Genomic DNA, 26,711 nt, shown 5'->3' with positions numbered 1-26,711 from the left:
TTCAGCCTACTCTAAAACTGAAGAATACATATTGTGCAAGTTTCCACCTTTGCTTCCTCTACTGTAAATGCATTAGACTATTAGGGTTAAGAATTTTAAATACCTCATCCCTTATCTATGAACTGATGGGTTTTGTTTTGGAATAGAGCTTAACATTTAAAATTCTTCTATTTTTTTTCAGTTGGACAACAAAACTTTTTAGACTTGGACTATAAAAGTCCTTCAAATATCTTTTAATAAATCTGATGAATAATACGTTGTCAAATTTCACTTCGGATTTATGTCTTCCTTCTAGTTTCAAATACTGTGTCGCATGCAATTACTTACTTGGGTTAAACGGTTAGAATCGTATTGACAGTGTCTGACTTCTTTGAAAGCTTTAGGGCGAGTGTCTCTACAGTATCACCCAGATACGAATAGCAACTGATGTACGTTTTAAAACTTAACATAATTATTTTGCAGATTTAAAGTAATTAATGTCATTCCCTTGATAGTACACTAGGAAGAGTAGGGCATTTTATTGTTCTTTCATATCCTCCGCTCCCTCACATGAAAAATTAGTGACGTTAATTTATGTAAGTTTTAAACAACCCTGTAAAGGTGAAAATGTTCTAAGTATGACAATTCTATGTGAAAGAGTTTTCCAAAGTTTACAAGCAGGTGTGGATACTGCTGCATCCCCGACCAGCAATCTTTCCTCAGACCACTCCACAGCGCCATGTTAAAAATTTTAATTTAAAAATTTAACTTCTAAAACTCTAACATTTAGCTATAAGTTTCCTCTTACCAACACTCATAAGCAACATCTAAAAATCAAGATAGGCTTCGGATGCTAACCCTCAGTAGACCACCTCCCCAATCACCATCCCAAACGCTGTACACAGCCTCGCTCAGGTCAGCAATTACCGGCTCCTGCTCCTTCGCGTGACGATATAGCTGCACCTGATTGGTGCACCGTCTTGTCAGTCATAACGAGAGGTGGTCCTCAAAGGCCCGGTCTAAATGAGACGCTGTGTTTTTTACGTCATCTGCCAGCGACGAAAGCAGGAGGGGGGGTTGTGAGCACAACTTCGTGGTGGCGGGGGTAGCCTGCGAAGGTGTCATGGCTGCTGCCGTTGAGCTTAGTCGCTCGAGCAATGGTGACAGGAGTCTGGAGCGGAGCTGCATCCCTAATCTCTCCCAAGAGGTGCTCTGCGAATTCTTTCGCTCTCTGCATAGCCTGGTGGGACAAGTGAGTGGTGATCTGTGGGAGTAGGGGTGTGGGAACTATCCGGCCCCTCCCCCCTTTTTTCCTCTAGCGGAGGTGGGGGGCTGCGGAGGGCTGCCGGGGGGCTGCGGAGGGCTGCTGGGGATAAGGACAGACTAGCTGAGGCCGGAGGAGGAGCCCGAGCCCAGCAGTCTGCGGTCGGAGTGAGGATGGCCGTACGGGCTTAGTTCAGGATGGGTTGCAGATGAGATTTCCTTGCAACTCTTCTCCCCAAGAGTGAGAGAGCGTAGTGTAAGTGAAAAACCCGCTCCGAGAAGAACAGGCTTGGAGAGAATGAACGTGTAAAAAGCTTTGTGGGTTTGGAAGGTGCCTGGCGCTCACGATCCCCTTTCCTTCAGTGAATTCATTATAGAAATTGATAGGTTTGTAACGGCCTGAGAATTTTGGAAAAGCTCTCCCCGCCTTTTTTGGGTGATTTGCTTTTAGGAGTCACTTGGTTTCTTTCTTTTTTTTCCTTCTGGTTGTTGTGTGCATCTCTTACCCTTTCATATGGGGAGGAAAATAAAAGGAATTAATGTAAATACTTCTTGCATAAAGTTGGATGAGTTATCCATGGTTGATACAGTTTGCATCAGAACTGTTGTTTAATCGTCGTTTAATTATTAACTAATTTAACTGGCTGATAAACAGCTTCTGCAGAAATGTCATAATAAATTGGATTTGAATAAAAGTACTCCTTACATTCTATTCCAATCAACTCACTACTTCGTTTCATGAAGTAAAATGCAAAGCATACTATAAATGAGAAACAACTTGAAAATAAGTTTGTTTGCTTTTAAAAAGGAAATCTTTTCTCTTGTATCTTGGAATATTTTCCAGCTCTAAAAGTTGGTTATGGGGTTGGTACTAGTGCATGTAGTAGGCACAGCAGACTTTTATGTCAAAGATAATGTTAACTTCCTTTATGAAAGCAGAACATTTGTCTGATTTGTAAAAAAACTATTTTTAAAAGCCGTGGGTGGATGAAGAATAAATTTTTTAAAAGGTTATTTCAGTATTTTTAAAATCCTAATATGTTTGTCGTGACTTAAAAAAAGCATTACTCTAAGTTAACATTTTGTTTGGTGTAACAGAACAATTATTAATAGAATCTGCTAAAAGTTGTAACTTTTGAACTCAGTTGTTTGCTATGGACTTACTAAAATTTTTTAAAGACCTGGGGACATTAATATTTTAGTCTTATCACCCAACAGCTGTAATGGTTTAACGGTTTAAGAACGTTTTATGTCCTGGACATTGGAGTTTTAAGGTTTATTTGTATTTTAATGTCAGGATGAAAAAAGTGTATGCTCACCTATAATTTACAGAAGTTTTATTTTCAGTGGTAAGATATTTTTTAAAGTAACATTAAATAATTTAAACATTTCTTTTGAAATATATTGCATACTGAATTTTTAAAACTCATTTACAAATTTTAATACATATTTTGTGATTATGTCACCTGTCAAAAATGTTTGGAGTAAATATTTGGAAAGATTACGTGACACAGTGAAGGAGCCATCTATATAAGTGTCAAAAAATTAAATCATTGTCTCATCGATTAAATACTAACCATTTTGATGTTACTCTTTATATTTTGAGATGTATTGTTAAAAGATAAGAATGAAAGCCACAATACTTATAAAATTGCCCCTGGAGGAAAATCACTATTTACTTTTGCAACAAGTTTACAAGATGTTTTTTAAATGTAAGTTTCAAAAAAAAAAAAAAAAAAAAGTTTCCATACGCTTAATTTCATTCTGCATAGTATCATTATATTGTTGGCTCTCCTCAATAGGAAACATAAAATTGAATGTTAAAAAGTATCCCAGATTTCAAATTTACTGGTTTTAACCTTATTGCTTGCCTCTGCATGGCTCATTTTACCAAGTTGAAGCATTATTTATTGTTAGCTTGGATTTTCATATTAATTTAAGTTTTTACTGAAAGCGCATATTTAAATAGTCCTTATTAATGTCAGACTAATACATTTTTGAGTGAATGGTTTACAATTACAAGTATAAAGGGTAAAAATGCATAGAACTCATATTACTAATAGGGAATTTCTTGAATAAATAGTTGGATATATTGGGATAATTTTAAAGTTCATTAATATCATTATTATGTGGTTTTCTTAAAAAAAACAAGTATCTTTAATTGTGCTTGAAAGGCTTACATAATTATGTTAAATTGAAAGAATATGATCCCAACATTAAGATTTATTTTCTGTAAGTTATTATTTTCTCTAGAAAATTTGATGCTTTACTTTGGTTGAGGATTTGTCTGTGTTATCCCTAAACTATTCATAAATTTGTTATCAACTGATTTTAACAGTCTTAAGAGGACTGTAGAAGTACAGTAATAGTTTACTTCCATACATAAGTTGTTGTCTAATGAAATTTTTATGGGCATTAATATAAACTAAGATTAATGCAGTAATCTTAATGTAAAACCTTAGTGATTATAAACTGATCTTTGCCAGTGCAGCCTATCCAAGACTTCCTGTTTCTTTATACTTATCGGATATAGACTTTTAATGTTTCTTGTCTCATGTAAAGGGTGGTAAATTTTTGTCATATAGTATTCAATATAGTGCCTTTTTTGGTAACTTTGGATCTCTGGTTCTTTGTACAGTGATTCATCTTTTTGTTTTATTATAACCACAACTCATAACATCTGTATTTGAACTAATGTAATACTTGCCTTTATTTTGTAGAAAACATGACTTTCAATAAATGATTTCTGAAAAAAACAATAAATTTAATTCTACCATGCAGCATATCTTTATAGTATGCTATAAACACATATACCTAGAAAAGTTTATGGAGGTTCACTTTTATTCACTTGGAAGCCTAGAGACGGAGGCTTTCCCTCTAAAATTTTCACTGATTTTGATATTAATTTTATATTTGGGTTCTTGGTAGTTTTCTGTATATAATTTATTCTAATAGGTCACATATAGCCAACTTATAAGAAGTTTTATATGACAAGCCCTCACAAGTATTAGAAAATACTATTTAGCGAAAGATCTAGCCATTCCATTTAGTCTCTGACCATTTATTTCACTATTGTGGAAGACTATTTGTTTTTCACTTTCAGATTTCCACAGCTAGATTACAGTTTTTTATTTAAAGTATATAAACATGTTGCCATTTATCCCTAGGCTTTATAATATGTATGAATGTTGATTTTTAAATTATTTTAAAATTGGTTAAAGTTGAAAACGATAATGTGATTCAGAAAACATCAGAATAGTGATATATATCAGTTATGTCTTTGTGTACATATTTAACAAAAAGAAATGTTTATATCAGAACTTTCATAAATGTGCTTGCCCCTTCTGTTTAGTGCTCTGAGCTAGAAATACTTGGCCCTCATCCAAAGGTTTTAGATAATGAAGTATCAAAAAAGTCTCATCTTTCCATCTTTCGTGGATGGTTTCACCTGTAAGATGGTCCCATTACACAGACCCAAGAATAGAATTAGAATGAGATATCATTGTTTTTTTTTCTATGAAAATTACATCTCTCTTGGCCTTTTAAAATGGTAACTAGGTAGAGCATTTTAATGTATCATTAAAAATCTGATAACTTTGAGCTAAATAGGCATGTTACTCTAAAGAAATATTATTTTTGTGACATCCCATATACACAGCTTAATCGTGTAATTTTTGTGATGTTGCTGGTTTGCCCCTTTGAAGCTTAACCTCAGAGATGATGTGGTGAAAATTACAATCGATTGGAACAAGCTCCAGAGCCTCTCGGCATTCCAGCCCGCTTTGCTCTTTAGTGCACTTGAGCATCATGTTTTATATTTACAGGTAAATTTCTTGTTAAAAATGTTAAGTCAGTGTTGAGAATAGAAATTAATGATAGTTAAATTATAAGCTAGAGTATTTGTCAGTTCTTACCACTGTATTAATAGTGTTATCAATAAAAGGTTACTTCAGCCACTTTAGATCCAAATCTGTTAATTTATATAGTGATCTGGACAGTCTCAGGAATATAGTTCAATAGGCCGATGTGGCTATGAAAACTGAATGAATGCAATTCTATTCAATTCTAGACTTGCACTGAAAATTCAATACAGTTGCATCTATGGTGGGTTATAATTAAGCAATAAGACACGGCAGGTGTGTGTCATGCTATGATAATGATTCCATGCCTTGGGTGAGTTTGGAGGCTCATGGAGTGCTTTCAGTGGTTCAAGAAGTGGCATTATCCCAGCATGACACATCCTGGAGTGTCTATTGCAATTAAACAGTTTCAGCATAGTTTTTAAAAAGAAAGTAATTTCTGTGACATTAATGTCTCATCTTAGTAAGTAGCCAGTCACTATTTTATCTTTTCTTTTTCTTAACACTTTGAAATAATTCATCCTCTATATTAGAAATCAACATTGAATTATTTATAATAGTACTGCTATATTTTTTTAATATTTCAGTTCAGTAATTGAACAGTATTATGACCTTGCTGGTTTCCAATTGAACATCTCTGCAATTATAATTGTAAGTTTGCAGTTTATCTCTAATCAAAGTATAAAATACAGAGTGTCAAAAGGTAAGTGGAAGAACTATTTGGATTGGTCATTTTACTGCTATTAAGATGTTACAAGGTTTCAGAAGAGTACCTGGTATAGTAAACAACGGAAGCAAAAGTACAGGTATGAAAAAATAACTGGAACATTGACAAGTATGGGTGTGCTTTGATTAATGGAATAAACATTAATTTTCAGCCCTCTGTTCAGTGACTTTATGGGAAATTTTAACTCTGTTTCATGTTGAAATAGTTAACCCTAATATTAAAGGACAGAAATAATGAGTGATAGAACTCAGTTGAGGCCTGATTAATGGGGGAGGGAGGTGAGTAGTATAATTTATATTATACAATAGGGTTGTTTTTTGTTGTTTTTTTTTAACCCCCTCTAGTATAGTGATAGGCATATATCTCTTTTCAGCTGTGGATCTTGGTAGTTTTTTTTTTTCCTTGTTCACTTTCTTTTTAAAAATTTAATTTCATGACCTAAGAAGATACCTTGCCATGTCAGGAAAAGCCTGAGTGTTCACTCAGCATAACACCTATATATTTCATGTCTATGCTCTCTCATTCACTTTGGCCAACTGCAGTTTCAAGTGGAGAATCTCCAGTGATACAGTGATAATGCAGGGCTTTGCTGAGTGAGAGCACTGGCTCTCATGTTAAGGAGGAAAAATACTAAGCCTTAGTGTTCTGAGGAGGCATTTGAATGACATGTTAATTAAGTGGCATTGGTGCCAGAGGCTGAGGCTTTGATTTGGCACAAAATAGAAGATGAGTGACAGAATGATTCCCTCAAAGAAAATTTTAAATTTCCTCAGGTTTTCTTTTTTTTTTTTTTAACAGATTTATACCAAATGATAATGTCACAATAGCAGAGAACAGCAAACACTTACATGTGATCAGATCTATGTATCCTGATATGCCAACATTTTATATGTAGTTAATTGATATTAAATAATGTGTTTACTTAGCAGAAATTTATATAAATGTTAAATGTGTAATTAATTTTGATTAGTTTGAACCTCTGCAGATGGAATTGTGTTCTTCTCAGCCTTTTTTAGCAAAACTTCAGCCTCTGATTAAAGAGGAGAATACAACTGTTGTTGGAGAGATAGAAAAACCAGAAACGGGGAACAAGAATGAAGTAAATGCCAAATTTCCCATTAGTGACCTACAAGAGGAAGAAAAGCACAAAGATTGTGATTTAGGAGATGTGAAAAAGACACAGATCCATTTTGATCCAGAAGTAGTTCAAATAAAGGCTGGAAAAGCAGAAGTAAGAAGGTTTTATTGGGGGCGGGGGGGAAGAGTATTATTTTAAATCTTATGCTCAAATTGTTAAAACATGCGTTATTGTTTATAGATTGACAGACGAATATCTGCATTTATTGAAAGAAAGCAAGCTGAAATCAATGAAAACAACGTCAGGGAATTTTGCAATGTTATTGATTGTAATCAAGGTAACTACCTGGAAGAAGTTAATTTTCATAGGATTTTAAGCACAGTTTTTAGAGTTGCTCTGATTTTTCATTTGTTTTTAAAAATGAGTAACATTAAATCACAATTTATTTCACAGGTTTATTTAGAAACAGGCAGCAGAAATTCTATTTAATAAGACTACATTGTAAAAATGGGCTTCAGGGTGCCTGGGTGGCTCAGTTGGTTAGGCGGCTGCCTTCAGCTCAGGTCATGATCCCGGAGTCCCGGGAACGAGTCCCGCAACGGGCTCCCTTCTCGGCAGGGAGTCTACTTCTCCCTCTGACTCTATCCCGTCTTGTGCTCTCTTGCTCTCTCTCTCAAATAAAAAAATAATAAAATAAAAATTTTCAAAAAAAAAATTTTTAAAAATGGGTTTCATTTTGGTTAGCAAAAATCTAATAAATGCAGACATAAAAGGGCTCATGTTTACCACAGGTGAAGATTCTTTTTTAAAGTTTCTTTGGGAAATGAAGATGAAGTATGGGTGGCAGCATTTTTCAGTCTCACTAATAAGAAGGAACTAAGTTATATAAATTTCGAGCCTGTAAGTGTACTTTTGAAATTGTATTAATATATAAGTAAACTTAGTAAAGTTAATACTCCTCAAGAGGGAGCAGTTTTCTCACTACTCCTGAGCTTTTTGAAATGTTTTCTGTCATGATAAAAGCAATCTGTCATCAAGACTGTGGTGTCTTATGCTTTTTTCCTTTCTCTCATAGTGTATACATTTGCTGTTTTTCATCAGATTCTCCTTTTCCTCTTTACTTGATGCTATAGTGTATTTACAGATCTGCAGGTATGCTGCAGAATACAGAATACTGCAAAACACTGGCATAGATCGTACTCAGGCATCATAGTAATAATCAGAACAAGTAGTTCTTAGAAAAAATTATGGAGAAGAGTTCCTAATTGGAATGAACATTTTTCTTGTTGCCTCTAACATCTCTTAGCTAATTATTATGAATACAGAATTGTCAGATGAACCTAGAATTGACTCTTACATTGGTACACTGATTCTCTTAATAATGAAATAATACAGGCTCAAGTGGGTCCTAAATTCAGCCTTTTCTGCTGTTAACATTATACATGTGTCTCTCTAGACTTAGTATATTTTCCTGTTAGCTTTTTAAAACAGGTACAGTAGTGGCATAATCTCAGGTACTACAATCCATCCAACTGCAAGCAACCCATGAGAAAGGGTTTGTTGAGGGAGCAAGCACATGTGTCACTAATGTTATTCCTCTGTTCTCCCTGCTAACTCTATTATTATAAACCACCAGGGGATAGAAATTGACAAGAATTGAAATGCTCAGCAGGATTCCTTGGCCCATTCAATCCCTTGCTGGCTCAAAACAGTGCTAGCAAGAATTGCTGTGGACAGGGACTAGCACTCATACATTCACTATCTTCACACCATGCTGAATTTCTCACTGATGGGTCAGTTAATCTATATACTTGGAATATAACTCTGGAATGGATGATAGCTTCTTTTTTTAACCCTTAGCCCCATGAGATGGTAAAAAGAGAATGGAGAAGTGATGGCCCTTTAAACGTATATTGATGTGTCTCAAAAGAAAAAGGAAAGAAAAAGAAAATGATTCTGTTTAGTATCTATATATAAAAGATGAATTTGGAATTATATTCACATAATTTGATTTGCCAGCAGAACTATTAAGGAAACTTAGACTGAAAAAAATATGAATGTACTGTAATGTGTTAGTGTATTCCTTTGATACCTGTCAGTCTGACTTAAGTATAAACAATAGATTTTTTAAAAAATTCCATAGGGAAAAAAAATTTTCTTCCAGTATCTCTTTTACCATCTATTTTTTATTATAAATCAGGGGAATTTTTCAAGAAATTTACTGCAATACATAGTTTTACTTAATGTCATTTTAAATATAATATTTGAAACATTTTTATATTATGTTATTAGCATTATTCCAGTTTTCCCCCGGGTTTGTAATTTATTTGTTGATACCTAATTTGAAAAAAAAAAAAATTATACCTTTCAACTTAGAAAAAAATTGGAACAAATTTTTACAACTTATTTTTACTAAAATTGCATTTTTTGAAAAGAGTGGTCTGGAAAGAGATAGATAGCTTTTGTTAGAGATTTTTTAAAATGAGCACTGGAAACCTAAATAAAGTGGAAAAGTATGTTTTATTCTTGAGGTTTCAAGATCTCTTTTGTGTGGAGTTCTTTTTTTTTTTTTTTTAAAGATTTTATTTATTTATTTGACAGAGAGACAGCGAGAGAGAGAACACAAGCAGGGGGAGTGGGAGAGGGAGAAGCAGGCTTCCCACGGAGCAGGGAGCCCGATGTGGGGCTCGATCCCAGGACCCTGGGAACATGACCTGAGCCGAAGGCAGACGCTTAACGACTGAGCCACCCAGGCACCCTGTGTGGAGTTCTGAAATAAAAATGTGTTAAATGTATAATTAATCCTTTTTATTAGATGATCCTTAGTTTGATCAGTAAATAATACTAAAATGCTGAATTTTTTAAAAAAGGTTTTTCAGTAAAAGTAATGAGTTCTATTTATTTCTATGATGAAATGAAGGGAATAATGTCTCTTTGGCTTAGAATTAAAATGCTCTCTATAAAATATATTTTCTCCAAAGACCCAGATGGTTTGGGGGGGATATTAGTATTTATTAAAAATTAAATTATGCCATTTAATGCTAAGGACTTTTCTATATACAAATCTGAAAATTAGATAAGATTAAAGATTATAAATTTTAGAGGGGAAAGTTCGCTATATTTTATCTTGTATGAGATGGTGATTTAATTACTATTATTTAAAATAATTTTCTTATTAGTAGTATGTTAATATGAATTATTGGAAATTTATCAGAATCTCATACATTTAAAGTTAAGAATGTACTTAAACTTATACTCATCTAAATTCTCCTTAGAAAACAGTTGTGCAAGAACTGATGCCGTTTTTACTCCTTACCCGGGATTTAAAAGTCATGTAAAAGGTAAGTATCCACTACATATCTTCATCATTGTCAGAAGCTTATTCTAGATTATAAGCAAAATGAAGTAGAAATCACTTGCTATCTAAATTTTGTTTATTTTAAAATAAAATAAAAGTCTTGCCTTCGTACTTGGCTTGATGGTCAGATGGATTTTATAAAAAGAATATGAAATACTGTTAGGGAGATAGAATTTCTGACTTTCAAGCCTATTAAATTTATATTTCAAAAGTTTCTTAATTTAGTTTCTAGAGTTGTGAATACATACGGACCACAGACTAGACCTGAAGGAATTCAAGCGTCAGGTCATAAACCTAACAGCTTGCTCCGAGATTGTGGTAATCAGGCTGTCGAAGAACGACTACAAAATATTGAGGCTCACTTGAGATTGCAGACAGGTAAGCAGAATGCTGGGCGGTGCCCCATAAATGTACCTTTGTCAGTAGTTAAACTCCAATTTATTTAGTTACAAAATTTTCATTGAGCATCTGCCATGTACAAAACATTGTTCTGGTTGGTACAAAAATGAATAAGCATAGTCCCTACTCTCAAGGAATCCACAGTTCATGTGTTTATGCTCTTCTTCCTCCTCTTACACTTCTCACCAGCTTGAGACTGTTAGTAGAATGGGAATAGATTCCAAATAGGTCCTGACATTCTCAGTTTATTAAGTCACAGCTGAAAATTAATGTAATCTTTTTCCTGCCACCAATTTCATAACTTAACCACGACTGTGTCTCATTCTTCTCACCCCACTGTGCTAGGTACAAAGTATTGCTAAGTGTGATCTTAGTCCTCAAGGATCTTTCAGTCAGAATAAGCATATAAATCCGTAAATGCCATAGGGGAAGTGAACTAACATTTATCGAATAATACTAAGTGCCAGTCACTCTCAAAGTATTGATACATGTCAACTAACTTAATATTTAACAGTACCCTCAGTACCCTTGTGAGTTGTTGGTGCTGTTATTGTCAGATAAAGAAACTGAGTTCAGAGAGCTCAAGCAACATGCCCAAGGTAGTAATGACAAGTAGAAATCAAACCTCAGTCTTAACTGGCTGCAAAGCCTGAGTCTCCCTCCCCATTTAGTCACCAGATCCTGTTGATTCTGTCTTCTAAATATCTCCCACATCTACCTACTTTTTTCTACTTCCACAGCTACTACTCCAGTTGAAGTCACTGTGTTCACTGCCTTGGACTGATGGAAGCATATCAGCTGGTTGCTTTGCCCCTAGATTTCTTCCTTAAGACCAATTCTGTACAGTGGCCAAACTGCTTTTCCTGAAGTTCTGATCTTACTGATCTTGCTACTCCCCAGCTAAAAATTCTTTCATGGTTTCCTGTTACCCTTATGTGCATACCAAACTTAGTATTTATTCATTTATTCCACAAATAGGTATTAAGTTGCTACTATAAGCCAGGTGCTATTCTAGGCACTGAGAATGCATGTGAACAAAAATTCTAGTATATAAATTATATGCTACACAAGAAGAGCTACAGATAAAAGCAGCTTGACCAAGAGAAGAGAAAGGAGCTTGGGATGGGAGGGGATTGTAATTTTAAGTAGCATGATCTACATCTATAGTTCCAGCCCTATCTCTGGGCTTCCCAACTCCCACTCATTTTGCTGTCCTAGGGCCTTCACCAAGGCTTTCTCTCCTGCCCACACTTTCCCGTCCTGATCCCAGACTGGTATGGACTCCCCTTTCATGTAGTCTCAGTAGTACCTGGTACTCCCTGCCCTCCTTTATAGCAGTTATCACAGTTGTGTGTGTTTAATGTCTGTTCCCCTTGATAGATAGTAAGGTCTGCGAGAGCAAACTCATGTTCATTAACTCTGTGCTTAGTGCAGTGTCTGGCACAAAACAGGTATTCAGGAGTTTTTAAATGAGCTCATTTCACCTTTTCAGATCATATGCAAAGTACAGTGGGTACACAAAGTTAGTGTTCAGCTCTTTCAGGGGAAGTCAAGAGATGGTACCCCTGGTGAAGTGACATTTGCATCCTTGAAAGATTAGTAGGAATTTGTCAGCAGGCAGGAGCAAATTATTCCAAAAAGAGGGAATACCATCTGCAAAAAGCACTAAGGCACACAAATCTGGTTGGGGAATTTCTGAGTCCAGTCTAGCTGGAGTATTTGCTGAGTGGAAGTAAAAGAAGATGGGACTGAGTAAAACTTCAAGGGTAATAAGAGATTAGCATTAAAAATTAATCCCCTCCCCCATAACTAAATGGATTAAAAAAAAAACAACTGAAAAAAGGATGGATTGGCTTATTAAGTCTAATAGTATCAGGGTGCCTGGGTGACTCAGTCAGTTAAGCGTCCGACTCATGATTTTTGGCTCAGGTCATGATCTCAGCGTCGTGAGATTGAGCCCCGTCAGGTTCTGCACACCGGGCATGGAACCTGCTTGGGATCCCCCCTCCCCAGCCACATCTCTCTCTTTCTGCCTCTCCCCTCCCCTGGCTTGCACGGGCTCTCTCTCTCTCTCTCTCTCTCTCTCTGTATATAAAGAAGTCTAATAATATCAGGTGGTTAATTATGAAAAATATCTTTTGAATGCCTGCTATGTGCCAAGTGCTATTTTAGACACAAGGGATACTAAAATGATACAGTTGCGGTCCCTAGCTTCAAGACCTTTATAATCTGGAAGAAAGAATAATATTGAAGTGGAATGTTACGGGGCTATGAAGGAAGCGTATGGTGGGGCACAAGGAGCCTCCATGTGAAGAGATTTCAGGCAGTGCTTCACTGAATCAGTGAAGCTTGAACTGGCTCTTGAAAGATACAGAGCTGAGCCATAGGGCATTCTAGGTAAAGAGGGCAGCAAGAGCAAAGTCAATTGAATAAGTTACTCATTTTACCTTACTCAAGAGCAAGAATGACCCAGACTCTAAGGTAAACATTCTCAAAAAAGAAACCTACTTCTAGATTTTTCGTATTTAACAAGTTGATACTTTTGATATGAAAATTTGCCCATATGCTTTAATTGAATAATGATTATCTAATTATGTATTCATTCAGTTAGTAAATATTGAGCACCTGTGTAGTTTGTGAACTGATGGTTCCTAGGTTTGTGCAGTGCACAAGCTGCACAGCCATACGCAATGAGCAAAACAAAATTATGCCCTCTTGGAGCTTACATTAAAGTGGAGAAATGGGCAATAAATAAACAAAATATAGGACTATCCAGTAGTAGTAATGGTTTGGAAAAAAATTACAGAAACGATAGGGATTGCGGGGGGAGGGGGGGTTGTAACACTGGTATTTTTTAAAGGGTGGTCAGAAAAGGCCCTGGTGATAAGGTAACTTTTGAGCCCAGACCCAAAGCTGGTGAGACCAAGCCTTGTGAATATGGAGGCAGAGGAACCACAGGTGAGAGTACTTGGCCTACTTGAATAACAGAAAAAAGGAATCAAGTGGCTAGAATGATAAGGGTGTGGAGAGAATGTCCAAATCGTGTAGGACCTTGGATACTACTGTAAAGGCTCTGGTTTTTAATCTGAGTGAGATGCAAAGGTACTAGAAGGTTTTGAGCAGAGAAATGACACTATCTGACTTTTACATTTTAAAAGGGTCACTGCTGTGTTGAGAATAGACTCTGGGAGCAAGGCAGAAACAAGGAGACCAATTTGAAGGTTGTAGTATCCATAGAGAGTTGGTGGGGGTCTAGACAGAATGGTCACATTGCGGTGCAAGAAATAAGAGGATTTGGAATATAATCATAACCTTGAAATTTGAATAACCTTAATTTATCTTCCCCCTCCACAGAAAGTTTGTTAATTAAGAATTATGATAAAGCTCTTCTTTAATATTCTTTTAGGTTAAAGGAGGAAATGTGGCATGTAAGGAGAAATATGAATTGAAGAAAGTGATAAAGACATACTGCAGTCACTGAATTGAACTGTTAGGTGTCCCTGTGCATTTTTCTCCTCGCAAGGAACTATCATATTCTCAGAAGTACAAATTGTTCTGTACAGGAACTCTTCAGTAGCTTGTAATGAATTTAACATAAAATAAAACTCCTGGCAAAACAGGAAGCATAAATGGGGCTTGAGGAGCGGTACAATAGAATAATATACCCCATAATGTATAATATTGAAAATGTGAGCTAAGGATTTCATTTTATTTTACTCTTGTTCATTATCTTCTCAAGCTTAAATATTTCGCATTCCTCTGCGTATCTTCTTTGCATGTGTTTGTTTTTGTTTTTTTGAGAGAGAGCAGTGGGAGGGGCAGAAGGAGAGAGAGAATCCTGAAGCGGACTCCTGGCTGAGCAGGGAGCCTGACACGGGGCTCGATCCAAGGATCCTGAGATCATGACCTGAGCCAAAATCAAGAGTCATCTGCTTAACAGACTGAGCCATGCAGCTGCCCCTGCATGGTATTTTAAGAATAAAATTTGTAAGAAGAATTATTCAATAGTATCTCAGAATTTTTTCTTAATGTATTTAGGTGGTCCAGTGCCAAGAGACATTTATCAGAGAATTAAAAAACTTGAGGATAAAATCCTTGAACTGGAAGGAATCTCTCCTGAATATTTTCAATCTATAGTAAGTATAAGCGTCTTTAAAAATATAATACTGTTTATTTTACGATGCTTCATCGTTACCACAGTTCACTCATTTATCTGCTACAGGCGAAACACCGTTTTAATAATTCAATGATGAACATAGTCCTATGTAGGAGTTAACTAGTTTTTTTAAAAAATTGTGATTCCGAGTATTACATTTATAAGACTCATAATTATTTTAAAGGGGGTACTTTTATTATATATCACCCAAATTCTCGAACTTGAGCCATTTCCATGGCATAATAAATCCGCCTAGGTAGCTGTCAATCCTGTCACTGTGACCATGCTATCTTGTAGAACAAAGGCTTCCTCTGCGACCCTGCTCTGTCAGTTACCCTTTCTGTCTCTTTAATCCCTCCCTGTCCACAGACTCCTTCCTTCAGCTCATACATGTTTGCATTTCTCCTCCATACTAGACAAACACCTCCATCTGCCACCCTTTTTCTTTACCTTAACCAACAAACTTTTTGAAAGACTAGTCAGTATTTGTCTAATTCCTCAACTCTAGCACTTCTTTATTCATTCATTCTTATCCCCTTTTCCAAGGACATTAAGAAACAATGTTGTGCTGATAAGTCTCTATTTTGTCATATCAGCAGGTTTTAGACAAGTGATCCTGAGGTCATTGTGTTATTTTCCTCAGTCTTTTGGGGTGATTATACATAACACCTGCTTTTTCTGAGGTTTGGTTTTCTTTTTGGGGGGGGCGTATTTTTAAATTTTTACTTATTTTTGGTTTTCTTTTTTCTTTTTTAAGCAGCGCCATATTAGAAAGAACTAAATAATATAAAAGTGAACAAAATTTTTTAATTCAGTAACTTTTTAATTTTAAATTTTTTTTTTTTTAAGATTTTATTTATTTGACACAGAGAGAGCCAGAGAGCAAGCACAAGCAGGGGGAGTGGCAGGCAGGGGAGAAGCAGGCTCCCCGCTGAGCAAGTAGCCCGACGTGGGGCTCTATCCCAGGACCCTGGGATCATGACCTGAGCTGAAGGCAGCTGCTTAACCAACTGAGCCACCAGGCGCCCAGTTTACTAAATTTTTAGTGAAAATTTTACTAAAACTGCTATCTGAAAAACTATGTAAAATAACTCATGTTAGCATGAATCATTACAAGTCACTGGTAAAAATACAATTAAAATTATTTTAGGTATAGCACTTAGTTTTTCCGAAGTGGCAAATTGGGTATTAGAGTAAGGTACAGAAAAGAAGTATTTCCAGATGAAGAAGGCAGGTTACATAACAAATGTGAGCAGTGAAACCCAAAGATCAAAAATTTAGAGAAAGAGTTTTAGTGATTTATTCCCCTCAAATGTAAAATGAGGTTTACTAAAGTTCTAAGGGCTGAAGCAAGGATTAAGTGAGATAATACCAGTCAAGCACCTAACACACTGCCTAGCACATGGTAAAACCTCAGTAACTATTAGCATTTATTTAGTTTCAGAAACCATGTATGAAGTAGCTGTATAAATGTAGGTAAGTCACAAAGTTCCTTTGGCTTTCAGTTGTCTAATTTAGAAGATTTCTTGGTTGTACTAAATAATTACAAAGGTCTTTCCAATTTTAGGATTATTCTTTGAAGGTATCTTCCTAGAAAACTTGATAAAGATTTTATGCTTTTTCCTCTAACAGTGTACTGTATGTTGTTCCCATTCAAGCTGCCTTCATTAAATAATCCCTAGCAGGTTATTTTTCTATTTCAATTTCATACTTCGTTAATATAGTCCTTGTTAACATAGAATTGATCTTACAAGAGAGTATCTTAGTATTAGATACCTCCAGAGAGATCTTGCTCCTTCATTAATCTCTTTGATTTTGACTTATAAAGCTTAACATCTACCTATTATTGAACTTGGTTAACAAAAGAACAGCCCTTCAAATCATAATCTTGTTTTGGGGGATCTCTTATAGATAGCATAGAATGTTTAGAGTGTTTGGTTAAAGAGGTAGAATAGTCAGATTATAGAGGACCTTAAACGCTATACCCGGAAGTATAAAGTATTTAAAGTTTAAATGCTGTTGAAAGCACTTGAGCAGGGAGGTAACTTGTGCAAATTATTTAGAAGATTTATCTAATACTGTTCTGGAAGGTAAATGAGAAGGGAGAGACTAAGATTAAGGAGACAGTATTATACTAGCTTAGAGTGAAGTGAGATCCTAAACGGAGGACAAGAGAGTGAGAATAGAAAAGATTAACACAAGAGATGATAGGAAATAAAGTTGACAAATACTGATAATTGATTGGCTGTGGAAAGAGACATAGAGCAAGGGTGAGTCCACTTCCTGATTGGAAAAATTATATACCATCATTGACAGAAATAAGAAAATCTGAAGGGGGAGATACTTGGGGAGAAAATATGAATTTAAAGTCCTATCAGGATATGCAGATAGAACCGTCAGGTAAGCTTTTCAAGAGTAGGACTTGTATAACTGGGAGAGTCTGTGTAGAGGTGATAGTTAAAACACAGAATGGGGAAGAACACTAAGACTATCAGAGGCCTAAAGTCTACAACTTGGTAGACTGTTCAGCAGCAGGAAGCATTACAAATGTAAATAGAATTGGCCTGGATGTGTTAGGTTGCCATACCTGTGATAAAACTGGTACTTCAAAAAAATATTTCTAATTCTATTAAACAATATATATTTGATTAGAAGAATCACTTCTGGATTAGTATTGTAAATGACATGTCCAAGTTAATAGTGAGCTACAAGGAAGCACAAAACACTGAAAAAGTTTAAACATTCAGATTAACTCTGCCCTCAAGGTCTATGAATAAATATGGCACAGGCCCAAAGGGAAAGAAGATCTCACACTCACTCACCCGTCCATAATAGAATGAATGTGCCACCTTTGGGAGCTGCACTCCTTGCTTGCAATAGATCCAGAGCTAGGAATGTCCGTGCATATGAGAGGAGTTACACACACCCTGCAGAGGACATAGCATGTTATTTATCACTCTCACCATCCTCATGCTGGGAGGACACACATGGCAATTACATACCTTTACATATCTTTCAAAGGTGTACGAAAAGACTACATATGCTGTATAGTCTTCTAGCTTCTAAAGTTAGTAAGGGAAATTTGAGCCCATTAAATTTCTTAAGGATTGAATTTTTGTAGAAACTGAATTCTGAACTCTGAAAAGATTTTAAATGAAATGTGTTTAATTCAGATTTACATGTAGGTGAATTCTAAACACAGGGAAGACTCGTAGTTGAATAGAGATTTGTTATCATGGGTAACACTGAAGCACAGCATATGAAAAGGGAAAAGCTAACAGAAAAATATGGAAATTGTATTTGGTTCATAGAACAAAAATAGACTATGTGAAGTTCTTTTCAGTTATGAAACAGACATAAAACTCCAGAAAAATGTATATAAAGCAGGAATTATAACAAAGATATAAAAGTAGACTATGTGAAGTTCTTTTCAGTTATGAAACAGACCTAAAACTCCAAAAAAAATGTATATAAAGCAGGAATTATAACAAAGATTAGTATTTTGTTGCACCATGGGCGCCTGGGTGGCTCAGTTGGTTAGGCGACTGCCTTCGGCTCAGGTCATGATCCTGGAGTCCCTGGATCGAGTCCCGCATCGGGCTCCCTGCTTGGCGGGGAGCCTGCTTCTCCCTCTGACCCTCCCCCCTCTCATGTACTCTCTCTCTCTCATTCTGTCTCAAATAAAAATAAATAAAAATCTTTAAAAAAAAAAAAAAAAATAAGTATTTTGTTGCACCTTTTAACATAATAGTTGAAAGATCTTTACTGTTCACATTCAACATGGAAAGACTTGAATGTGGTAATGTTTTAAAATTTTTAAGGGCATCACTTAATAAAACTATTTAAGACATACAATCTTTATGCGTATTTACAAAGAATTACTTACTGATTTTAAATTATGACCCTTGAAACAGTAAATATGCTTCACAAGTACATTTTTATAGCACCTTGTTCATTTTATAGCACTTATCACTTATAATCATATGTTTACACATCTGTTTTTCCACACATATAGAACCTCCGAAGGGCAGGCACTGTGTCTTGTTCATCTTTGAACATATAGACCATAGTAGGCACTCAATAAATGTGAGAATGGATAGGGTTTGGCTGATAATTCACTATTGGACTTTTGAAGGTGTGTTAACTTTGTTCCAAAGCACTGACTAGGTGGAATCTTAGCTCTAGTCTATAATGGTAACTCCTGGTTGTAAAGAATAGAGAGAGGGGAGTCAGCTGCATGTGCACAGGCCATGTACGTGTCCAAGTGCATGGTGGGCCTGACACATGAGGTGGCAGCTGGATCTGGCTGGAAAATTAAATTGCAAACGTATTTTGGAGGGCCTTGAAGGCCACACTAACCAGTTTGCAATGCCAGTATCACTAGTGCACAATTAAGTTTTTGAGAAAGAGAAACCTATAATTTAGGTTCCTGTCTGGTGGCATTATGAAGTCTGAGTTGGAGAGAGATCAGAATCAAGGAAGAGAGTTTAGGAAACATATCATTGTCCATACTGGGGAGAAAGGAAGATCCGAATCAAGGTGGTGGGATGGGACTCAAAAGGGAAGAAATATTTAAGACACTACACCTAAAATAAGCCCCCAAAGATCCCATTTTGCTGTTTTCAAGTTACTGAATCACTGATGTCCTTATTCTCCTCATTCTGATACTTTTTACTTTGGTTTTGTGATATAGTAATAATCTGATTGTTCAGTGACATGGAAACTATCAATATAGACTAAATTCTTAGGCAAACAAGGGGAAGTACATTTTATTTAATTAATTTTTTTACAGGGGGAAGTATATTTTAATCAGGTACGTGTAAAAAGGCACTTCTTGGGAAGGTAGAAGACTGAGGAGTCTTCTCACCAAAATTAAACATTAAGCCCTTACCTGCCTATGGGCCCCATCACAGCTATCCAGCTCAGTTTGGCAAAGGAAGGAACCTGTTTATATAAGCACCTTTCCCCCCATATTTAATAATTCCAACACTTAATGATTTCCCACTTACAGTAACTACTGATAAGAGGCACACCTTGAAATTCTTTGAAACACCTTCTGACACAAAGGGAAATGTGAATTTTTACCTTATCTTCTAAATCTCAGTGGTCAGAAATGTTCATGAGAACATTTTTGCCACCTACATTGACAGTGTGTTTGTCAAATGTACCAATATACTAATTTGCCATTCAGAAGTTTGGGGTTCTGTGAGACTAAGAACAAAATCTAAAAAAATTCATTTGGTCAGGGTTTAAAAGGCTCAGCAGCATGTCACTGAGAATGTTGTCAGCTTAAGTTGTAGACATTTAAACTCAAACTGGCTTAAACAGTGCGCAAGTTATCTTATAAAGTAGCAAGTTCAGCATAGTACACCCTTCACAGTAATAGATTCATTGGCTAAATCATGGTTGTCGAAGAATTGGGACCTTTCCCCCTCAGTTCTGCTTGGTGTTGGCTTTTTCCCCAGGCAGATGGCAAGACAGCTACTTTCAGGTGTCCTATTTGGATACAGCAGTGTCCAGAGGAACTGCCTCCTTTGAGGGCTTTCTCTTAGAAGTGAGGAAGTTTTTTCCAGAAGCTCTCCCCCTAATCCCCAGCAGACCTCTTACCCATTGGCCAGAACTGGGCCCATGCCCATTCTAGTCACTGACAAGACCAGTGGGGTACGATCAGCATTCCCGTGAGTCCCGTGGAGAGGCACACTTGCACAAATAGCAACAGTGATCATTAGTCAGTCAACGGTCTGTGTGCATGTGTGTCTTTTCACCCCTTGGCCTGGCACTCTAAATTGTGTTTTCCTCTGTCTAATGCTGCTTCACTTCACTTGTTCAGTATTCTGGGATGAAAGGCTATAAAAAAGGAAACTAAGTAAAAAACCCCCAGAGCATCTCCTTCCATAATTACCCTCATTAGAAGCTGGGAAGGAGCCAAGAGGAGCATGTTGCTTCGATGTTACTACTATGTACTATTAATATCATTGTTTGGAAGGTACCCTCCAAGATACAAGAAGACAGATGTCAGTAGCAGCTAGTGTTTGGGGAGAGTTGTGGGCTGTGTTTCTGCCAGGGTTCTCCGTATTTTGTTTAGTATTCTATAAAGGAAAATTGTTTCAATTTTCTAAGCATTGATTACTTTTTTTACTTTTAATCTAGAGCTTTTCTGGAAAAAGAAGAAAAGTTCAACCACCTCAGGTAAGTTACTGAATTTTCATTGCGGCTTCTGAAGTAGTTTAATTAGTTTTATACCTCTCTTATCAATAAAAGTTACTACTCCGGTTGCTTTTAGATCATACCCTGGCATTTAGGACTGAAAAAAAAGGGCAGTATAAATTTATGAATTTGAATTAAAGAAATAATTTTATTTCAAGGGCATGGAATCAGAGGGGTCAAATATAAAAGTGTCTAGCTGTTACTTGTAGCAAAATATGTCAGTTACAAAATGCTGAAAAATAATAAATGCTCAGATAATTTACCCCCCCTTTTTTAAAAGATTTATTTATTTATTTGAGAGAGAGCACACAAGGAGGGGCAGAAGGGGAGGGAGAGAGAATCTCAAGCAGACACCCCCCCCCCCCCCACTGCTGAGCACAGAGCCCAGAGCCCTATGCCCCTGGGGTTTGATCTTACGACCCTGAAATCACAACCTTGAAATCACAACCTAAGCTGAAACCTAAGCTGAAACCGAGTCTGACCTTTAACCGACTGAGCGACCCAGACGCCCCAGCCCACCCTCTCCACCTTTTAAGTAATCTCTACGCCCAACTGCGGGGTTGAGCTCAGGACCCCAAGATAAAGAGCTGCATTCTCTACCTACTGAGCCAGCCAGGCGCCCCACCCCCTCCCCACTTTGCTGACACTACTAATTAGCAGCATCTAAATCAGAAAAGGGTGTTTGGCAGAGGTTGACTTCAGCCCACCACTGTCCATAGTACTACTATATTAATTAGTTGAATCTTAATTAGTGAGGTTCTGGTAGCTGTTAATGGCAGTAATGTAAAATTTGAGTTGGAGAAAACTTTAAAATTTTTTTTGTTTTTTTTTTTTTTTTTCTTTAAAGATTTTACTTATTTATTTAACAGAGAGAGAGCATAAGCAGGGGGAGACTGAGAAGCAGGCTCCCCGGTGAGCAAGGAGCCTCATGCAGAACTCCATCCTAGGACTCTTGAGATCATGACCTGAGCCCGAAAGCAGACACTTAACCGACTGAGCCACCAAGGCACCCCTTTGATTTATTTTTTAAGAGTAGCATACTACTTATTTTTTAATTGTAAAATTTTGAGTAAATTTTTGAGAGCATCCATTTTTTCCAGGAGAGGTAGTTGATTGCAGTTGACCCATCAAAAGAGAATTTCCAGCAGTTAAGCTAATCCTAAAGTTTAATTTTTTTACTATTATGAGAATAGTAGGTTAAAGAAAAAGTTTTTACAATCCTTTCAAAGTATAAGAGGTCCAGGAAAGCTTTGTCATTAGGAAAGAGAAAGAAAGTAAGAAATATTTAAGCCTTATTATTTTATGCCTTTAAATTTATGATATAGTCAACATATATAGTTCAATTTAAAAATTATTCTCATGAAGGAAGAAAAAGACATTTACCATATTTTAAATAGTTATAGTTCATTTAGCACTTTATCTGCATTAAGATACTTCAGAGTCATATTCAGCAATCTGTATTCTTGTTGTTCACAGCAGAACTATTCACTGGCTGAACTTGATGAAAAAATTAGTGCCCTCAAACAAGCCCTGCTCAGAAAATCAAGAGAAGCAGAATCCCTGGCTACTCACCACCTTCCGTGAAAAACTCCTCTCATTCTTGTCATTTGACTTTTTTATATACATGTAACTTACACTGCAGTTAATTAAATGGATATGTATTCATCAGTGTAGACTTCCCTCTGAAGTCAAGGTTTCTTTTCACGTGAGTCCAGCCTGCACAAAGTTATCTTCAGATATTCCAGTGAATTTTGAAATGATTAAGGCATTAAAAACAGCATTGTCAGAATGTATTCCCTTCTGTTTTAAAGGAGGTATTTTGGAAATTGAAAAACTTAATTTGAAAGCACATATTTGTGTGTGTGTATGTACCACAGAAAGGAAGATTTATTTTGAATAGTGATTATTTAAAAGGACTTTATATTTGTAACATCACCATTAACCAGTTTATTAGTTTAAATCCATACTTTGTACATAAGAGGCATTCAACAAAAAGTTATCAACTGAAATGAATTTTAAATGAATGCATACACTTTTTTTTTTCTAATGTCAATTTTAATGCAAATAAACAATAGATCCCACCTTTATTCCCTTACTGGCTGTGTGTCCTTAAGCAAGTTAATGTCTTTGTGCCTTAATTTCTGTATCTGCAGAATGGGATTGATAGTAATAAAACCTAGAGTTGTCCTGAATAGGTGAGATCATTCATGCACAGCTTTTGAAATTGGCCCAAGGGAAGTGCTCAGTAAATGTTAGCTATCATTACTGTATAAAACCAAGTCTGTTTTTGGAAGTCTTTAGATGTTACCAACAGTCCCTCTCTCGAAAGCCTCCCAGTTACGTTAGGCAGTATATGTATTTCCATAGTTGCAAATTAAACATTTAATAAGATGCAGCTACAATCAAGGAGCAGATATTTAGGTCAAGAATTGTTTGGCTGCAAGAATCAGAAATCTACCTAAAATAGCCTGTAAACTGGAAGTTGTTAAAAAAGAATCCAAAATCTGGAATTTAATTGCAAGAAGTATAGCTGGACATTGTGGTGTCTAGGAGGTCACCAACAGTTCATAACTTTCTCTGTGTCTGCAGTTGCCTCTGGCTGTTTCTATGTCTAGTTCTGTCTCTAACCCCTACCTTCCTTCTTCTCTGCTCACCCTCTTCCTCTGTGCCTCTTTCCCTGTCTCTCTCCCTTGTTCTTTTTCTCTTACACCTAAGCATCTATGTGTCTGCTTTATTCTCTGTGAACTGATTTCTCTGAAGGCCTCTTCATTACTGCTCCTCCGTACAGGGTAACATATTAGCCCTGTCTCCATAGTCTTGGCATTCATGCCTTTGAGTCGCCATGATGCAGACTCTGAACCCAATTCTGTAGAACCTCACAACTCCACTGACTGCTACTTACCTCTTGGTAGCTCTTAGTTCAGCTCCTGAGACTGAGGCTCACTCAGTGTGATCAGTGGTCTCAGTCAGCTGTGGCCAGGATGATGGGGCAGGACCTCCTCATAGAAACATGCAGTATGCACACATCCTTGCACAACTATTTGTAGAAGCCTTGAAAGTGGGGTCACCTGATAAAAAATGGGGGCTTTGGAATCATTCCCAAGAAATGGATGTGGACTAACTAGGTCAGTTCCACTAACATCTTTCTCTTTTCTGCAGAACAACTCATCCTTCAAGATATATAGTCTTGCCTAACGTGATCCAGTATTCTAGGTGCAGCTACAAGCGGCTGCTGCTCAGTCCCCATCTGGTGACCATAATCACCACCCTGCCAGAATGACCTCCTCTGGGTCTACTGGCACATTTTACTACCACCACGCCAAAAATACAATAGGAAAAACGTCAATGAAAATGATCAATTAGAAAAAGAGGTTGACTTAGAGGTAGGGAAAAAACCTAGAAAAAAAGGATCAAATACTGGTCACTAGTCTGCCCCTAAATAATAAAGATCCTGAGTCTGTTTCTTGACCCTCTTGGCAGCAGAGTAAGTTCCTAAATCATGCCTGACGGTCCCAGGATCTGTCCATTAGAAGGATTTCCTTTTCCCATTGTTCTTCAGGCGTGAAGGACATTCGAGTCAACCTCTCTCCACCTGAGTAAGTATTGTCTGGGGCCAGCATCCTTTCTACTTGAGTCAGAGCCTCCAGAAGAGACTAGGACTAAACGCCATGTTGCTGTGAGTTGGTATAGGTACTTGTTCAAGACTAAGGTTCTTCTGATGATAACTACCCCAGAATTTTAGTGAGCTTTCAATCACTGTCTTTCTTGAGTACATCCTTGACTAAAAGGCAATGCCAGGAATTTCTGTGGGGGTAAGCTTGCTTCCTTAATTACCAGGCTACCTAATGACCATTCCCTCAGGATTTTTGTTAATTCAGCTCTTCCTAGACCCATTGTTCTTAATGGCCCTGTCCTCAAGAGAATAAAGGAGAAAAGTGGGAAAAGGCTGCAGAACAGAAAGCACTTCTTCCACAGTCTACCCCTAAAAATCCCTTCCCTCCACAGATTACATTCCAGTCTAAGGAAGTGATTTACTAGGGGTGATAGTAATCAACATGTTTATCCTGCAGAAAAGGGCTAGGTTTCCCAGACTATTCTAGCTACTGCTAGATACCTTCAGTTAGGCTCCTGAGCCCTGAGCTTTTCCAAATTCCTAGGGAGTATCTGAACCTCATCTTCAACAGTCGTCTCAGTAGAAGACTTCCCTTTAAGAAACATACATAATTCCTGCCTTTCCCTATCTGCTTTTAGCCAGACAACCTGGTATAGAAAACTTTTCACCACTGCATTTTAATCATGTCCACAGGGAATTAACCCACTCCTACATTTCAACATTTGACAACTTTTAAATCTGAAGCTTTGCCTTTCTTGACATGTGGTTTGGGTGCCAAGAGATTTTAGACAATTGTTTAGTTATTTTGCCATCTCTTACCTCCATTCTACCAGTTTTCCATGGAATAGGGAATCCTTTCTGTCACTCCTGCCTTTACCCCATCCCTCTGCCTTGACTCCACAGCTAGTTCTTCATTTGCACTCAGAGTCTATTACTTGCAATCCCACTGCTGGCACTAATTTCTGTTTTAGGGATCTGTCATTTTCAAGAAACAGAAACCCAACTCTAACTTACATAAAGGGGTATTATAAAGAATTATAAAAATTCAAATTGCAGGAAGTTCAGCCAGGTTTTGTCACCATCTCCCCCTCACTGGGTCACGTTGTTTGGATTCTGAATATCTACTTCATTCTGCTTGTAGCTTGATTTCTCTGAAAATGTCTTCTTTTCTGCTGCTTTGCAATCTAGTCTTGCTTAAGACTTTGGGGTCTGTGGTACTGCTATCTCTGACCTATCTCTTTAGCTCCAGTGCCCCATGTTTGTTTATTATGATTCAAAATCTGAAAAAAGGAATTTGTATTCAAAACTGTTGACCCCTGGACCAATTACCTGTGGCCTGAGTGTTAGGATATTCTAGAACAAAGAGCGCCACATGCACCCAGTCCTTTGAGGAATGAGGAGCACTTTCAGCAAAGAAAGCATGGGCTGAAACTCTGCCCCTGCTGATCTCTGATCTCTGATCTAGGCCTTTATAAAGTTTTTCGTTCTCTAAGAAATACTTTTCTTCCCCCCCCCATGACTTTATCTGAGATACTACATGAGCCCATGGAACAAAATTTTAGCCCTGCATTTCTTTTTCTGAGCAGTCCTAACTATATAAAGATTGATTATTTCATGACTTTTAGTCTTAATATTCTCCAAGGGATAAAGAGAAAATGTGCTTTTTAAAAACAATAAAACTGTTATCTTTCAATTCCCATATAGGTCCACTGGACCCTTTTATAACTCTAAGATACATGATGGGATCCCAGTGATTTAATTCTTCCTACATGTTTTGAAATACGTTATTTCATCATCCCAGGAATTATTTAATCATTACGAATCAATTATTTCCAACTAGGCTTTAAAAGACTAAAATAGTAAGGAAATGGAAAAATGATGGAATCCCCTAGAAGAATGTAATAGTATGTAATAGTAAAATAAATGATCATCCTTCAGTTTTCATATAGCATTGCCCAAAGTACTGCATTATCTTTCAAGAAGATATAAAAGTTTGGAGAGACACCATTTTTAGAATTTGTTGTTTTGGGTTTTTTTTTTTTAAAGGCTTTTGATGATTATGGTTAATAGT

At 36.7% G+C, this 26,711-nt stretch overlaps 1 protein-coding gene across 11 annotated transcripts; it reads left to right on the top strand.

Annotated features, from left to right (window-relative positions):
- Positions 1-1,039: 1,039 nt before the first annotated feature.
- On the top strand, positions 1,040-23,114 carry MBIP (MAP3K12 binding inhibitory protein 1). 11 transcript variants are annotated; one of them, XM_036103898.2, is made up of 11 exons: positions 1,092-1,231; positions 2,849-2,954; positions 4,947-5,066; positions 5,690-5,753; positions 6,836-7,060; positions 7,148-7,244; positions 10,183-10,248; positions 10,491-10,643; positions 14,703-14,800; positions 20,971-21,009; positions 22,504-23,114. In XM_036103898.2, the coding sequence occupies exons 3-11, from the start codon at positions 5,050-5,052 to the stop codon at positions 22,609-22,611; spliced, it is 867 nt and encodes a 288-aa protein (XP_035959791.1). In that variant the 5' UTR covers positions 1,092-1,231; positions 2,849-2,954; positions 4,947-5,049; the 3' UTR covers positions 22,612-23,114. The 11 variants fall into 11 exon arrangements, with proteins under 11 accessions (XP_035959786.1, XP_035959784.1, XP_035959783.1 ...); XM_036103899.2 differs by lacking the exon at positions 2,849-2,954 and having other exon boundaries at positions 1,052-1,186; XM_036103896.2 differs by lacking the exon at positions 2,849-2,954 and having other exon boundaries at positions 1,091-1,231.
- Positions 23,115-26,711: the final 3,597 nt, after the last annotated feature.

The sequence above is a fragment of the Halichoerus grypus genome, chromosome 8, assembly GCF_964656455.1.
Source record: "Halichoerus grypus chromosome 8, mHalGry1.hap1.1, whole genome shotgun sequence".
NCBI classification, from domain to species: Eukaryota; Metazoa; Chordata; class Mammalia; order Carnivora; family Phocidae; genus Halichoerus; species Halichoerus grypus.
This window is presented reverse-complemented; position numbering and strand designations above follow the sequence as displayed.